The sequence below is a fragment of the Abrus precatorius genome, unplaced genomic scaffold (genome assembly GCF_003935025.1).
Source record: "Abrus precatorius isolate BTA unplaced genomic scaffold, Abrus_2018 Scaffold10, whole genome shotgun sequence".
Lineage (NCBI taxonomy): Eukaryota > Viridiplantae > Streptophyta > Magnoliopsida > Fabales > Fabaceae > Abrus > Abrus precatorius.
In genome coordinates this window covers 33,349,243-33,364,727 of record NW_020874292.1, presented here as the reverse complement: position 1 = coordinate 33,364,727, position 15,485 = coordinate 33,349,243, and the positions used below count along the sequence as shown (strand labels likewise).

Here is a 15,485-nt window from a genome sequence, read left to right as displayed (position 1 = left end):
TATATTTTATTTTTAAAAAGAGAAAATTGTTTTTGAGAAGAAAACCAAATAAGTCCTTAAATATTTATTTTAATTTTAAAAACTATAATTAATTAATTAATTTAGCTTCAATTTAGATAAATTTTTCACTGAATATTTGTAAAAATAAAGAAATAAGTAATAAAATAAAATAATTTTGTATAAATTAATATTAATTTTTTTTTATTTTTAAAATTTCTTTTTGTTCAATTCTTTAAAAATGATAACACTATAAATTAATTTTAACTCATAATTTTTTTAATTTATTTTTTATAAGTATTTATTACTCAAACCTTATTTTCAATTATTATTAAATTCATACATTATTTTATAACGTTGAAGGACATCAATTATTTGTATCTTAAAAAAATAGTAATAAAATTATAACATGACATATTAAATTACAGGTAAAGACAATTTAGTTTATGTGAACGTGTAAATTGATCATGCACTCTATTAGTATAGCATTTTATTATTTTAATGTTTAAATTTTTTATAATGTTATATTTATTTTTATTTTTATTAATCTATGAATGTGATGAAGGGTCATGTTTACTAAGGAGGCAATTTGCAGCGATAATAGACGATATCTTTTATTTTTTAAGGGATTCTTTGAAAAGGAAAAAAGATAAAGATAATTTTTTTCATTAACTAAATATATTTTATTATAATATTTTAAAATTAAAAATATAAATTAATATGTTACAGAATTAAAAATGATAAATTTTAATTGAAATTAATGTTAAACTGCATTAAAAAATTATGAAGGATGTTTATATATTTATTATCTTTTTTTAACAAAATATTTGTACTTTGATTTTTTTTAACTATTACTTTAAAAATATGTAATTTTATTAACTAGAAAAGAGGCTTAAAAGTTAAGAAGAAAGGTCAACAAAATGAATTTATCCATAAAGTCAACACATGCACTGGTTAATGTACAAGCTACATAGAAACAATGAAATTAGAGACATGGAACATGGGCTTGTTATACATGGTAATAAATATAAACATTCTTATTTTTATATTAATTAAAATTACATGATTATGATAAACATGCATGTGATGATATGTTAGGAAGAGTTTTAAAGTGTTAGAACTATAAGGTTTTTGTTGTAGCGAGAATAAGATAGTAAAAATGGAATATTTTAGAGCGCTCTCGCTATAGCGAGAATATCTCGTTGTAGCGAGAATTCCTCATTGTAGCAAAAAATGTAGAAAACATAGAGTAATTTTGTTTGATACTTTCGTCGTGATAAGAGAAAGCATCATTGTAGCAACAATTTCTCGCTATAGTGAGAAATGACTCATTGTACGAGAAGTATTACGAGTAATCTCTTGTTGTAGTGAGAAAGACTCGTTATAGTGAGAATATTGCGATTCTAAGGGTATTTAACAGTTTTCGTGCATGAAATTTCATTTCTTCACATTATCTCACGTCTCACTCTCGTTTTCTCTAAACTTTCTTTACACTTTCTCAAATAACACCTCTCCAAACACCAATTATTTTCTAAATATATTTGTTCTAAGTGATTCTAAGTAAGTTTTCCTAAGTTTAATCGTATATTTACCGTTCGTTTTCTTTGAATCTTGTTCTTAAGAAACAAATTTGTGTTATCTAGGTAGAAGTACTATTTTAAGACGTTCTTCATCATCAATCTTCATTTAGATCTTCATTATAAGGTAAAAAGAGCTCTATTATATCATTATATGATGTAAATTATATGTTGAGTTCATGAGAGCATGTTTATGTAACAATTTTGATAAGGTATGGATGAGTAATGAGTATTAATAAAGAAAGATTGCTAATATGCATATGTTTGATGGTTGGTTAACTAATTATACTGTGTAAATATGAAATATATGATGAAAAAGTATAATATTATAGTTGAACAAGTTTGATGAAGGTATTGGATGTGATATGAGCTTATTGCTGAGATATGCCTGAAAATGATGAATGAGTCATCGATGATTTATTGAATGATGTGATTATTGAGATAATGAGTAAGTGATGAGTAATATAGAATTAGTTGGAAGTGTTATTAAGCCCGATCTTATGAATGGATTGGTGTAAATAGTTACAGAGATGTATTGAGATATAGAGTCCAGAGATGATAAGAAAATCTTAAAAAAATGTAGGATAGTGAATGACATTCGCGTTTGTGCACATATTATTGTTGAGTGCGAATGTACCACATGACTTCACATTCATTTTCTGACTAGACTCTTATCTGTACCTTTCGTAAGGGGCTCGTAATTACATGCGTTGTATTCATATTGCATAAGTTAACCAACGATTATTTACATAATTGAGTAAGACCTTGAGAACTGCTGGAGGCATCAAATGATTGTGATCACAGTGCACTGAAAGTGTGTATTTGGAAATGGAACAATAAGAATATATTGAAATTACACTAATGATTATTGCATATTTACGATTATGGTAATAAGTGATATGATGCAATTGCGTTATGTTTGAAAGGTGGAATAGTTACTTACCATTACACCACTCAGTAGGTAGCAAAATGACAACACATCCCATGCAGATTGATATAGTAAATGTTTATGTTAGTAGTAGATTAAATTATGTATTTAAGAAATATAGACTTGTTGTACATTTACATTTTAGAGTATTTTTTAGAAGTAATGGGGAGTACATATTAGAAGTAGTCTATAATTTTGTAGTTCCTTTTGATTTCTCGATTAGTGGTCAAATTTATTAGTCTCTCAGTTTTTATCTATACTAGGAAATAGAAAGGTCTTTTCGGATTATAAATAATGTATTTACTTATCATGATCATAATTTGTTAAGAAGACCTAATAGTTATACATTTGAGAGATTCCTTAATATAGAGATAGTGTCAAATTCTTGTGATGCCTATCTTAGAGAGGATGATGAATTAGTGAAAATTGAGGGTTGACATGATATAGATGAATAGTTTTAGGACCTCAGTATGTAAGAATGAACAGGAAATGCTATAAATATTGATATGTTATGGATAATTATATGTATATATTAATTTGTAATATATTTTATGCAATTATTTTCTTAAAATTATTTGTATATAAATTAACTGTTATGAAATGTTTTATCTTTGAAAAATTTGATTAATTGTTATAAGGAAAAATTAATTATTCTTTTTAAAATTTTATGAAATTAATATATTTAAGATAGATAAATGTAAGGTATTACAGTAAATAACATAGTGTAGATCAGAAATACACTTGATTATATATTTACATACAGAACGATTTTTTTACATTAATATTTATAAAGATTCTTACATTTAATTTGAATATTTTATTTAATAATTTATTAAATAAAAATTAAATAAAAAACTTAAATTAAATATAAATTTTTTTAGATTTACACTAGTATAAGAATATTTTTCCTCTACTTAACTTATATCAGAGTGTACGTATTACATTCAGCAGTACATATGGAAAATGATGCAATAATTGGTGTTAGTTGATTTGGAATTTATTTCACTCACAACTTTCCTAGACAATTGATTTGGTATAGCCCATCAAGAATCGATAAAAGAGAGGGATACCAACTCTATTAAATATTAATAACAACTTATCTGTTAGAATCAGCCAATTTTTTTTTTCCAATTTTTCAACTATTTTGTAGGCAATCCTTAAACTATTAAATTAAAACGTGTTTATAGTATTTAATATTATATTTTTTAATATAACTTGGACTTAATTATATTTTTATCATCAATCTAATTTAAATACATATATTTTTAGTTTTTATTTTTTTCAAATTAATTAATTCACTTAGATTTTAAAATCAAACAAATTGAGTCCCCAATCGACCAAAAATTTACAAATTGTCATATTTTACTGAAAATATTTATTGAGTTAATCAATTAAATTTTATTTTTTAAAAAATCACAAAGTAAAACATCAAATTAAATCTAGAATGGAAAAAGGAGACAGAATCTCTCCTCTTTAAAACCCTAACCTCCTATCTTATTTTTTTAATTTTATTAATTTTTCTAAATTTCTTTAATATAAACTTTTAAAATCACTTCATATATCTAAAATTCATATTGCATCATTTAAAATTTGACTGTTCTAAAATAGAAAACGTGTAAAGTAAGAAAGTAAAATAAGTCATGAATGACATTGACCCCTATATTAAAAAAAAAAAAAAAAAACTAAACCTAAACTCATTATTCACATTTTATTAGTTTACATGAATATAGCTTCATTGTGTGTTTGTTCAGCAAACTATCAAAACATGAATGTCATTAAAATGTTAACATTAACGATGAAAATTTAATATTAAAATATAATTTAAATAGATTTTTGGTTTAGTCCTTTCAATTTGTTTAATTTCTTAAGTTAAAAACTTTATTAATTTTGGTCTTTAATAACCATTAAATAATAACATGACTAATTAAAAAAAATCATCATTTATCAATTTTTTATGAAGTCATGTTAACAAGAAAAATTAAAATAAAGAATTCACAAAAATATAAAGCATAGAAATATCATATTCAAACCTTAAACAATTGATTAAACAGCCAAGATTTAATAGACAAAAAACAATATAAAAAATTAATATAATCTCATTTAAAATTTCTTTTAAAAAGAAAACAAATCACATTAATCAGTAAGAGAATGAAGAAGCAAACGAATCCTTTTTATGGGTTGAGAGGAAGTCATAATTCTTCTCAACACAAGGTTTTAGATTCTAACCTTAAGAATGAAAAAAAAATATATCCAGTAAAAAACCAGTCCTACAATACCAGGAAAGGAATTGCCTAATGTAAGTGTAAACTGGACTGGGCTACGTGTGAAACAATAAGAATATGAAGATAGAGAGGATGAGTTTAATGGCCTGAATTTATTATATCTGTGGGTCAGGTAAGAAAATGAGACCCATGATTAATAGCAATGGTTCATATCTATTCTCAATTCAGGTCCATTCAATATTACTAACATTTGGCCGTCGTTACTTGTGAATGTCACGTCGTTTCTGGGCACACCAACTGAATAGAAACTCGTTTCACTTTGGATCTTGTTCCTCCTTAGACTCATCATGACACAATTTAATTCCAACCGCAAAACATCAAACTCCGTGTCAGGTACCAATATGATCTATCATGCTCAATCACTTTTCTATTACTCTCGTCAAATTATCTTTCCTACCATTCATTTCAATCTAATGGGTATTGCTTTCATGTATTATTTTGTTTATTTTTTCAATATGATCCTTATTGTGTCTTCTTACAGATTGATCTTATTGTCTGATCTATAGAGATTGAATTTTGCATTATTGGACTTCTAATTATCTGTTTTTGTAATTTTTACTTTTGGATCTGGTATTAAAATTTATTAGTAAGAAGTTCGGAATATATGTTATTCATGTCGTAGAACTTAAGTATGCATTAAAATAAAAGGAACTGATTTTCATTGGAGGCTTTCTAAGATTAATGTTATTTATACATCAAAATTTTACACAAAAGAAACAGATAGGAAGAGAAGAGATAGAATTAAATGATAAAATAAGTTATGTGGCGGAGAAAATAGAGAAAAAGAGTAAATAAGTAAAAAAATGTTGTACAGATTTACTGTATGATTAGATTATTTTGAGTCCCCAAATTTACTGTAAGAGCCCCAAATTTGCCTGAAAGAGCAAAGGAAGAATCTGGGGCTATATTGCATCCTCAGAAGTGTTGGTGCAATCATAGCAGGGAAACTCATAGTGGCATCGACGAGAACAACACAATGGATGATGTTAAGGCTCCTAATGTGTTTGAGAGAGCAAAGGAGGAGTTTCACGCCCTTGCTCATATGTTCCATCACAGGAAAAATGATCCAACTTGTGATATAAGGTTCAAATCATACCCTCTTTGAAAAAGTCAAAATAAAATTGGACTGCTGAAAGTAGACATTGCTGTTGAACAGACACTGATTTGTAATTGTTTTTGTGATATAGTGATGAAAATCAAATGGCCGATTCATCAAAACACAAAGAAGAAACCCCAAGCTCTTTATCAGGTATGCGTGGATGCGTTTACTTTTTTCTTGGTCAGTTTGACATTGTGTACATAATGTGTTGATAGATAGATTCTTTAGAATAATGCTTAATTGACATTAGAAAGGTGACCACTAATAGAATGGCCTCATAAACTTTACGTATTTGGTCCTGGCCTTACTGGTTTTATTATGTAAAATTCATTTCTATGTTTTGATAATGGTTTGAGGATCTTTTGGTTGGTGGTTTCCCTTGTGAATGACTAAGTGCCTATTTGTATGCAAATTTACGCAGAAATGAGACTACCCAAAAATGAGACTGTCTAATTTTATTCTCACTTAAACAAAAAGTAATTGGACAGTCTTGTCCCAGCATAAATTTGGAAGAATTGGGTTCGATTTCCAAGGCACATTATGTGAGAGCCTGAAAATTATTTATTCTCTCAATTCCTGTTGCACAATGGGACCCTAACATACATATTATTGTAGAAGCACGTTAGGCCTGATGCTAATATTGCTCTTTTGATAATTTGGATGCCTTGCTTGTGGTATTTCCAAAGAATTATATGAACTTCTCCATTATATGTCATATGAATGCAGAAAATGACTGTCATGCCTTATAAGTAATTTAAGCCGTTCTTCAATAATGGGTGTTGGTTTGATCTATATGCTAATTCAGGATGAACTATTTTTTGACTTGGTATGAGGCATTTTCTATTGGCAGAAACAAAAGCAAAGGCAGCAAGGATATTTGAGAGAGCTAAGGGAGAGATTAAAGCCATCATACATCATGACAAATCAAAACACCATTATAAAGAAACTCATGGAAGGAATGATAATATTAATGAGGATGCCCCTAACAATCCCTAACTATGAAGTTAAGGGTCCGAGTGTTTATGAAAGAGTAAAAGAAGAATTCGAAGCTGTTTTCCAAGCTATACATCCTAAGAAGGAAAGCTTACAATACATAGAAGGATGGTGAATCCAATTTGATTGGGGAGAATTATGTTTATGAGATAAACAGTATACATATGCTTACGTATTTTGGAATTTTACTTCCCTAAAGTGGGTTCTTCTTTTTCAAAGAAAAGTAAAACACTCCTAGTATTGATGATAAAAATTTATTGCTGATATTACATATGCACATACATAATAAATTTATCATTTGTTAAGATTAGTACCGTTAATTTTTTTATTAATGATTGAGAGGCATCATTTTTCTTCCTAGAGTAATAATGCATTTGCTTCAATTTAGAAGGGTTTTTTTTTTCCTTTCTCTGTATTGTTATACCACATGAAAATCTCTCTAGCAGCGTGATTTTGATTCATTGAGAAAGAATAGAATTATACAAATAACGTGTGCTCTTTGTTGCTTCATGAAAGATATTTTCCTTTTCATTTCACTCTCCATTGCTTGCTTAAACCACTCAGAATTTTATCGAATGAAAACTTACTCTTTGTGGTTGAAGACAATCTGGTCAATGGCCATGTAACTGCTACAGGCATTGCATTAAAAGTAAAAGACATGATCTATTTTTGTTGATGTTCAGTATACCTGATTAACAATAAGATAAAAAGTAAAAGATTGGAAATATGAAAAGTAAAATAAATAAAGTAAATGAAAAGTTAATTAAAAAAGTCAAATAAATTTAAAAAGTTTTAGTAATATATTACCATGTGACACTTTTAGTGAAACAATTTTAGTAAGGTAATAAATTATTAAAAACCGCTTTATTGGCAACGAGATGAATACTACACACATGTTGTATTGTTATTGCTCACATCATTTTAAATAATTTATATTATATATATTTTAAATAAAATGTTGCATAAACTACTAACCAGTTATTAAAAAAGTATACAAAATATAGAAATCCTTAAAAAAAAAACAAAATAATATGTTATATTTATAATTAAAAATATCTCTTGAAAATTAAACAAATTCCTTGCATTGCGTCAACTAGAATCCGAAAAAAAGAGTCTTGAACGATGTGTAAAATGCCTTACAAGTGAAGGCAACTAAAGTATGCATACAAAAAGGCAAAGGAATGGGTGGTGGAATGAAGTCATGTTAAGGACTTTTGAGGGGCATCTTTATCCCAACCCCCAATTTAATGCACACATAACTCAGTCTGGACCACCGCCAAGAGGAATAATTCAGCTACTACTGAATTCAATTAATATAATGCATCACCCATCACTGTTAGCGATGTTACTAGTCCATATCTACAATTTGTTAATATATATTACTCTTTAAATTCACTTTAAATATGGTAAAAATTATATTTGTTTGGTACATTGGTGTCTGCATGACTGCATGTTGTGCTTGTTGCTGCACCTTCGTCTTATGTTTGTGCTTTTGTGCCTCCATACAAGGTTGTTGCTCCTTCTTTGTTGGAGTGAGCTTGTTCCCACTGTCGTTGACAAGTAGATTGTCTATCGTGTTGTTATTGCTCGTTGTTCTGTTTTCATTGTTTCTTGTTCATTTTTTAGGGTTAGTTCTATTCTGTCAAAATCATTTTTTTTATGAATTCTTACAACTTTTTGTTTATTGCTTGATCGGTCTAAATTTCATAAGATTGGCGATGTTATTGCTAGATAGTGAGAATTTGGTGGAAAACAAAAGGGACAAATTAAGAGGGTACGAAAAGAAAACAAGTTAAACATTGTTGCTAGCTAAAATGCTAAAACAAAAATGATAAAAGAAAGACAATGTATTTAAAATTAGTCCTTGGTAAGGGACCATTTCAAATACATTGTATTGTCCACTCTCTTCTATGATGAATTTAAGGTTTTGATTTTCAGCAGGGGCTAACATTTGTACACATTCTCTTTATATAACCACATGTCTTCTAACTTTTCATATCAAATTAAATGAGAAAATTGTTATATTAATATTCCAAATATAACAGTGACAATAAGTAGGTTTTAAAAACATTTTAATTATCAAATTGGTTTCTTAAACTATTTAAATTGTTATTACATTGTTTTTTTTAAAGATTTATTATAATTCAAAGATTTAATTTGCTATTAGATTAATCTTTCACATATTTAATATCTTGCCATACCGATCCATAAATAAGATTAGAATGATCAAAACAAGAGTTTAATTTAGTAATAAATTATATATATATATATATATATATATATATATATAAGGATAAAGATGTATAATTTCATTAAATTAATCTTAATGAATGAATAAAATGGTTACAGAAAATCAATTGAGTGACAAAAAATTGGGAGGACTAATATTGTAATGATTCAAAAAAATTTAAAAATTATTTTAGTGCTTCAAATCAATTAAATGTGTGTGTCCAACGTGATAAAGTCATTGGTTTCAATATTAGAAATAATTATGATATTTTTACAATTTTTTTGTCATACATTGTATTCCTTTTTATCTCTCTTCATTCCGAATTCTTACGCTCATAAAGTTACTCTGTAAGAAAGTCACTACTCAAACCAGTGTGTTTTGGATTTTTGATCCTATTGATAAGGGAATATATATCTTATCTTGAGATGAAAAAAATAGAAATTATATTGGATACATTTTATTTAATAATTAAGAGAATTTATAAAATAAAAATTAGAATGCTGGAAAACATATCCTGATGCACTGGGCACAGCAACTTAATGATAGCGCACGTGGTTTCCGGTGGTCCCTTCCGGAAAAATCCTGTCCGTTAAAAATCATGGGAGACAGCGAAGAATAATAGTAGGCGTGTGATGTGAAAGGGACAGTGCAGCTGATAACATACGACACACATCCAACACAACCCCATTCCAAATCCATTGCTGTACGGACAAACAACTTGCTGTTGTAGTTGTTTTTATTATAATACTTTTATTTTTTCACTGTTCCTCCTATTTTCTCTGTTTCTTCTATTATTTAAGTCAACTTTCATAATTGAGTTTAAGTATATCGATTATTATAATTCAACTCTGTATCTGACACAAGTAAAAAACAATGAAACCTTATCCACCGAATAAAATCGGCTATATCAATAACGTAATTAATTCTATTCATTTTCAGAAATTCAATTAATTAAAATGTCTCTCTTAGCGATATTTTTCAGATTTTTCTCAATTTTATTTTATCCATTTACAAAGAGAAAAAAAAAACTAAAAAACAAGAGATAAATAAAATAAATAAGTATATAATAAATTATTCTCTTTCTTACGCATTCAAGTTTGAAACTGTTTTTAGGCTGAAGGATGAAGCACAAATGCCAATCTCACTCTAACTATACACAATGAACCAATGCAATTGCCCCCTCTCTCATTTGACCCCATAATAACAACCTCTCTTCCTTCTTCTTCTTCATCCTCTCTCTCTCTCTCTCTCTCTCTACACACACACACATATCTTCTTTGCTTTTGAACCTGCACCGTCCTAAAATTGCAAAATTTCTCTCGTTTGTCTCTTTCACCTAATCTCATGTACTTCAGAAGCGGATTCTCGGACTCAAACAACGCCACAAACAGCGGTGTGTGCTGCACAGCCGCCACCAACAGTGGCGAAGCCCATTCAACTTCAAGCGCGTCAGACGTCACCGCGCTGAGGCGCCTCTCGGAGAATCTGGCCTCAATATTCGAGGCCAACAAAGGGGGCTTTGATTTTTTCTCTGACGCCAAGATCGTGGCCGGCGATGGGCGCGAATTCGGCGTGCACCGGTGCATTCTGGCAGCGAGGAGCGTGTTCTTCAAGAACGCGTTTGCGGGTGGCGGCATGCTCCGGTTGAAGGAGGTGGCGAAGGACTACGATGTTGGGTTTGAAGCGCTTGGGAGTGTTCTATCTTATTTGTACAGCGGCAGAGTGAAGGCTTTAGGCGAAGGTGAAAGTGGTGTTTGTGTTTGTGTTGATGATCAGTGTTCCCATTTTGGGTGTAGACCTGCTGTCGATTTCTTCGTTCAGTTGCTTTATGCTTCCTCTACTTTTCATATATATGAGTTGGTATCTCTTTATCAGGTATCTATGCAATTTCCTTCATTTCCGTTTCTATTATTTCTTTATTTACATGAGTTTATTAATCATTTATCAAAATTATTTTTTATTATTTTCATGTTTTTTAATTTATTTTATAATTAAATGTTTTAATTGTAATACACAAGTTAATTTAAATATTAGTTCACAATGTAATAAAGAAATTAATTATAATCAACTTTAGTTAAAAAAAAAATAACTCGTACATTTTTTTAAGTTTGTATTATGATAAATACAACTTATGCATTTTTTGATCTTTTATCCAAATTAAATAAAAAAAATATAATTTTAATTAAATTTATTAATATTTTTGTATGATAATTTTATAAATTATTAGATAATATCAATATAAAAATAATATTTTGAAGGATATAAAATTTAAATTTTAAAGTAGATAAAATTAAAATTCTTACACCACCATGTAACATATAATTAAAAGTCTTACATATAACAAATATATATGAATTCTATCTTTTAATTATATGGTGCATGGTGTTGTAAGAATTTTAAATTTATGTACTTTAAAATTTTAATTTGATATATTTTAGCATTGCATGATTAAATGTATTGAAAGATGGTGCACAAAATGCTGATAAACATCAAAATTTAATAGAGATAGATGATAAATGTTAGATACACTAGAACAAATTAAACTTAACAATATTGTTCTTAGTACATAACACACTGAATTAATTATGTTAACTAGAGGATGGAGTATGCGGATATGTTTGTTTGGTGTGACTAGTACCTCTATACAATTCACACCATTTTTCTTGTTTTAGACAATCTTGTCCATTTTATTGTGCATGCTCGTGGTAACTAAATGAGCTCAAGAGTTCGCTTAAGTGTAGAATTTGACTGTATAGTTGGTTTAATGTATTGCGGCTACATGTTTTCATTTGAAATTGAAGAGAATTGTGCTTTATACACATTGAATACAGACTCCATAGTGTAAACCTCATAAACAAAAGAAAACATGAATGTAAGTCTTTGTCATCTCACTACAAATTTCACACTCAGTTTGAAATTTTTTCAAAAATAATCATGTAAAGTTAAGAGTTATATATATTCATTTATGTTGAAAGAGAAAAATTGTTACAATTTTAATCAACATAAATATGTTAAAGTCAACTTTTGTGTAAGACAAAAATCTATATTAAAATCAATTTCTGTTTTAAAGAGAAATTTATTAAAATCAACTTAAGTTCAAGAAACCACTTATATGAAAGTCGATTAAAGTCAACTTCTTTGTAAAAGCATGAAAAATATAAACAAAAATCGATTACAATTATCGTAAATTAAAGTGTGAAGGAAAGTTGATGTAAATAGACTTATTTGTAGGCACAAATTTTAAAATGCTAGAAAGTCAATTCAAATAAACTTTTATTAAAGCTTATGCAAAAATTACAAGAAAATTGGTTAAAATCAATTTTTGTTAAAATATAATAACGACATATATATAAACAAATTCATAAAATGGCATTTAAGTAATATTAACCTTCAATTTATTTATTTATGTCAAAAACCCAAAAACAAAATCCTATTAGTATTGAATATATTTTAAGATAGAATACTACGTCAACCTATGGTACCTTTATATGAATATTTAAAAATTAATTAATATAGTATGTGCTTTTAAAATATAATTTTTTATCCTTATTTTTTTTGTATTTCTCGCGTACACCTGTTTCCAAAATATATTTTAAAAATTAAAACTAAAAATGCAATTTTTTTTTTTTACCACTTTTCATGTTGAAAAACACAGTTATTATATTATCCCTCCCTGCCAGAAGTGAGGTGCTGAAATCTATATCCAAAGCATAGCATATTTTGAAATATGTACATTTGCCATCTTATATTAGATGCTGAAATATGAAATATATAATTCTATACATCATATTTTGCTTGATTTTGGCAGCATTATTATACACACTCATTTCCTAAACCCTTCAAGCATAGTTTTGTTTACATGCAGGGACATCTACTAGACATTCTTGACAAGGTGGCAATAGATGACATTTTGGTGGTTCTTTCCATCGCAAACATATGTGGCAAAGCATGCGATACACTGCAAGCAAGGTGCACTGAGATAATTGTTAAATCCAATTTTGACATCACCACTCTAGAAAAAGCACTGCCACAACATGTGGTGAAACAAATCATGCAAAAACGCAAACAACTTGGCATGGAAATGCCCGAAATTTTCAACATTCCAGACAAACACGTAAACAGAATACACAGAGCACTGGATTCAGACGATGTGGAACTAGTGAGGTTGCTTTTGAAAGAGGGACACACTACTCTAGATGATGCTCATGCACTTCACTATGCTGTCGCATACTGTGATGTAAAAACCACTGCTGAGCTTCTTGATCTTGGTCTTGCTGATGTGAATCAAAAAAACCAAAGGGGTTATAGTGTGTTGCATGTTGCTGCGATGAGGAAAGAGCCTAAGATTATAGTGTCTCTTTTAACAAAAGGGGCTCAACCTTCTGATCTCACTTTGGACGGTAGAAAAGCCCTTCAGATTTCAAAGCGTTTAACCAAAGCTGTGGATTATTATAAGGCTACTGAGGAAGGCAAGGTGTCATGTAATGACAGATTGTGTATAGAGATATTGGAACAAGCTGAGAGAAGGGAACCTTTACATGGGGAGGCTTCTCTTTCTCTTGCTATGGCAGGGGATGATTTACGCATGAAATTGTTGTACCTAGAAAACAGAGGTATTTTTTTGCATTTTTAGTGAAATTATTGTGTCAGCATTTAGCATGTGTGCTTGACATACGTTACTCCCAAGTTTAAGATTACTAGTGTCTTAGGTATAACTGAAGAGAATTTCAGGTAGCACTGCTTAATTTTACTAATCCTTTTCCAGTTGAGCTGTTATCGAAGTTCAAGAAATCATTTTGACGAATTCATAGTCATAGGTTCAAACCACATAGCTACTATTGTCCAAGAAAAATAATTATGGAGTTCCGTGGGTGGGTTTGGAGCATACCTGGTCATATTTCTGTGATAAAAAATTTAGTAGACCTTTTCTTTTTCGGGTGCGATTAGTAGAAAATTATCTTAGAGTATTTGGATGTAATTAAATGAGATTATAAAAGTAACTTATGACCTTTTTTAAGTCTTTTTTATTATTTGTTTCAGCAAGTTTCATAGTCAAGTTTATAAAAAAGCTCATTCATGCATGATGAAAAAGTTAGAATGAACTAAAACTGATGATGATTCATTTTTTTTTTCAGTTGGATTGGCGAAAGTTCTGTTTCCTATGGAGGCAAAGGTTATTATGGATATTGCTCAAGTTGATGGCACATCTGAATTTCCATCAACAGACATTTACTGTCCATATATGCTTGATCACCAGAGGACAACTGTGGACTTAAATGATGCACCTTTCAGAATGAAGGAGGAGCATTTAGTTAGGTTAAGAGCACTGTCGAGAACTGGTAATTGATGTTTCTTATCAAATTCCCTTATTGATTACTTTCCTAGAGCTTTAAGGCTTAAAGTAATTCTTATATCAATAATAAAAGGGAGTTTAGTATATGTTTCACTTTCTTACAATGTTTCCACTTACTTTTTCTTGTCCTTACTGGAGATATAACTGACGGGTCAGTATGACTGCATGATTAGCTATCACTTATATTTGATAATCACATCCTCTGAGGACATGATCCTTTGAGCAATATATAATTGATGCACAGACACATTAAATGTTGAAACGTGTTCTTTGGTAGCACTTTTTTTATTACATTTAAAGGGTTTTGTTATTGAGTGTGTTTAGGGTAATAGTTAAAAAATAATAATAAAAAATTCTTATTGAGAATAATGTTGAGATTGCATTTGAAATGAAGCGTATTTGAAAATTTACTAAAATCACGTTTCTAACATATAAAAGTTATAACTTGTTGTAGCGATGTAACAGATTTACGTTCGAGTGAATTAATAACAGTTTTTTAATGTTGTAGCGGTGTATTAATAACAGTTTTTTAATAAAAACTTTTCAAATGTATTTCCTTAACTAAGTGGTTATCATTTATTGTATTCAAAACAATGTTTGAGAGAAGCATAATCAGTTAGGAAGCATGGTTGTGGGATGTGATGTCTGGTTTTTGTTGAGCAGTGGAGTTGGGAAAACGCTTCTTCCCACGTTGCTCAGAAGTGTTGAATAAGATAATGGATGCTGATGACCTATCTCAGCTTACATGTATGGGTGATGACAGTCCTGAAGATCGACTATGGAAGCGAAGAAGGTATGAGGAGCTCCAAGAGGTTCTCAATAAGGTCTTCAATGAGGACAAAGAGGAGTTTGATAGGTCTGCCATGTCATCATCATCCTCTTCCTCTTCAATAGGAGTGGTTAGACCCAATGGGCATGGCAAGCTAGCCATGAAGAATTAGATGAAAATAATGTATTCATAATTGTAATTTTTGTTTAACCATTTTCTTTTTCCTTCTTGCATTGTTGTATATATTTTTGGTATTT

The 15,485-nt window shown here is 29.1% G+C and overlaps 2 protein-coding genes across 2 annotated transcripts; both read left to right on the top strand.

The window, feature by feature from the left end:
- The first annotated feature begins 5,760 nt into the window (after positions 1–5,760).
- On the top strand, positions 5,761–6,879 carry LOC113852322. The gene is made up of 3 exons (XM_027482554.1): positions 5,761–5,867; positions 5,972–6,033; positions 6,734–6,879. The coding sequence occupies exons 1-3, from the start codon at positions 5,761–5,763 to the stop codon at positions 6,877–6,879; spliced, it is 315 nt and encodes a 104-aa protein (XP_027338355.1).
- Positions 6,880–10,233: 3,354 nt separating this feature from the next.
- On the top strand, positions 10,234–15,400 carry LOC113852321 (BTB/POZ domain and ankyrin repeat-containing protein NPR1-like). Its single transcript, XM_027482553.1, has 5 exons — positions 10,234–10,342; positions 10,378–10,981; positions 12,972–13,719; positions 14,242–14,445; positions 15,123–15,400. Exons 2-5 carry the CDS (start codon positions 10,451–10,453, stop codon positions 15,398–15,400), a joined length of 1,761 nt encoding a protein of 586 aa, XP_027338354.1. The 5' UTR covers positions 10,234–10,342; positions 10,378–10,450.
- Positions 15,401–15,485: the final 85 nt, after the last annotated feature.

Excerpts from the sequence above, each read along its gene's own strand:
- LOC113852321 (XM_027482553.1), top strand. The coding sequence starts at position 10,451 with ATGTACTTCAGAAGCGGATTCTCGGACTCAAACAACGCCACAAACAGC. Across the intron at positions 13,720-14,241 it reads GTTGTACCTAGAAAACAGAG|TTGGATTGGCGAAAGTTCTG; the intron begins GTATTTTTTTGC and ends TTTTTTTTTCAG. Across the intron at positions 14,446-15,122 it reads AAGAGCACTGTCGAGAACTG|TGGAGTTGGGAAAACGCTTC; the intron begins GTAATTGATGTT and ends TTTGTTGAGCAG.
- LOC113852322 (XM_027482554.1), top strand. The coding sequence starts at position 5,761 with ATGGATGATGTTAAGGCTCCTAATGTGTTTGAGAGAGCAAAGGAGGAG. Across the intron at positions 5,868-5,971 it reads GATCCAACTTGTGATATAAG|TGATGAAAATCAAATGGCCG; the intron begins GTTCAAATCATA and ends TTTGTGATATAG. Across the intron at positions 6,034-6,733 it reads AACCCCAAGCTCTTTATCAG|AAACAAAAGCAAAGGCAGCA; the intron begins GTATGCGTGGAT and ends TTCTATTGGCAG.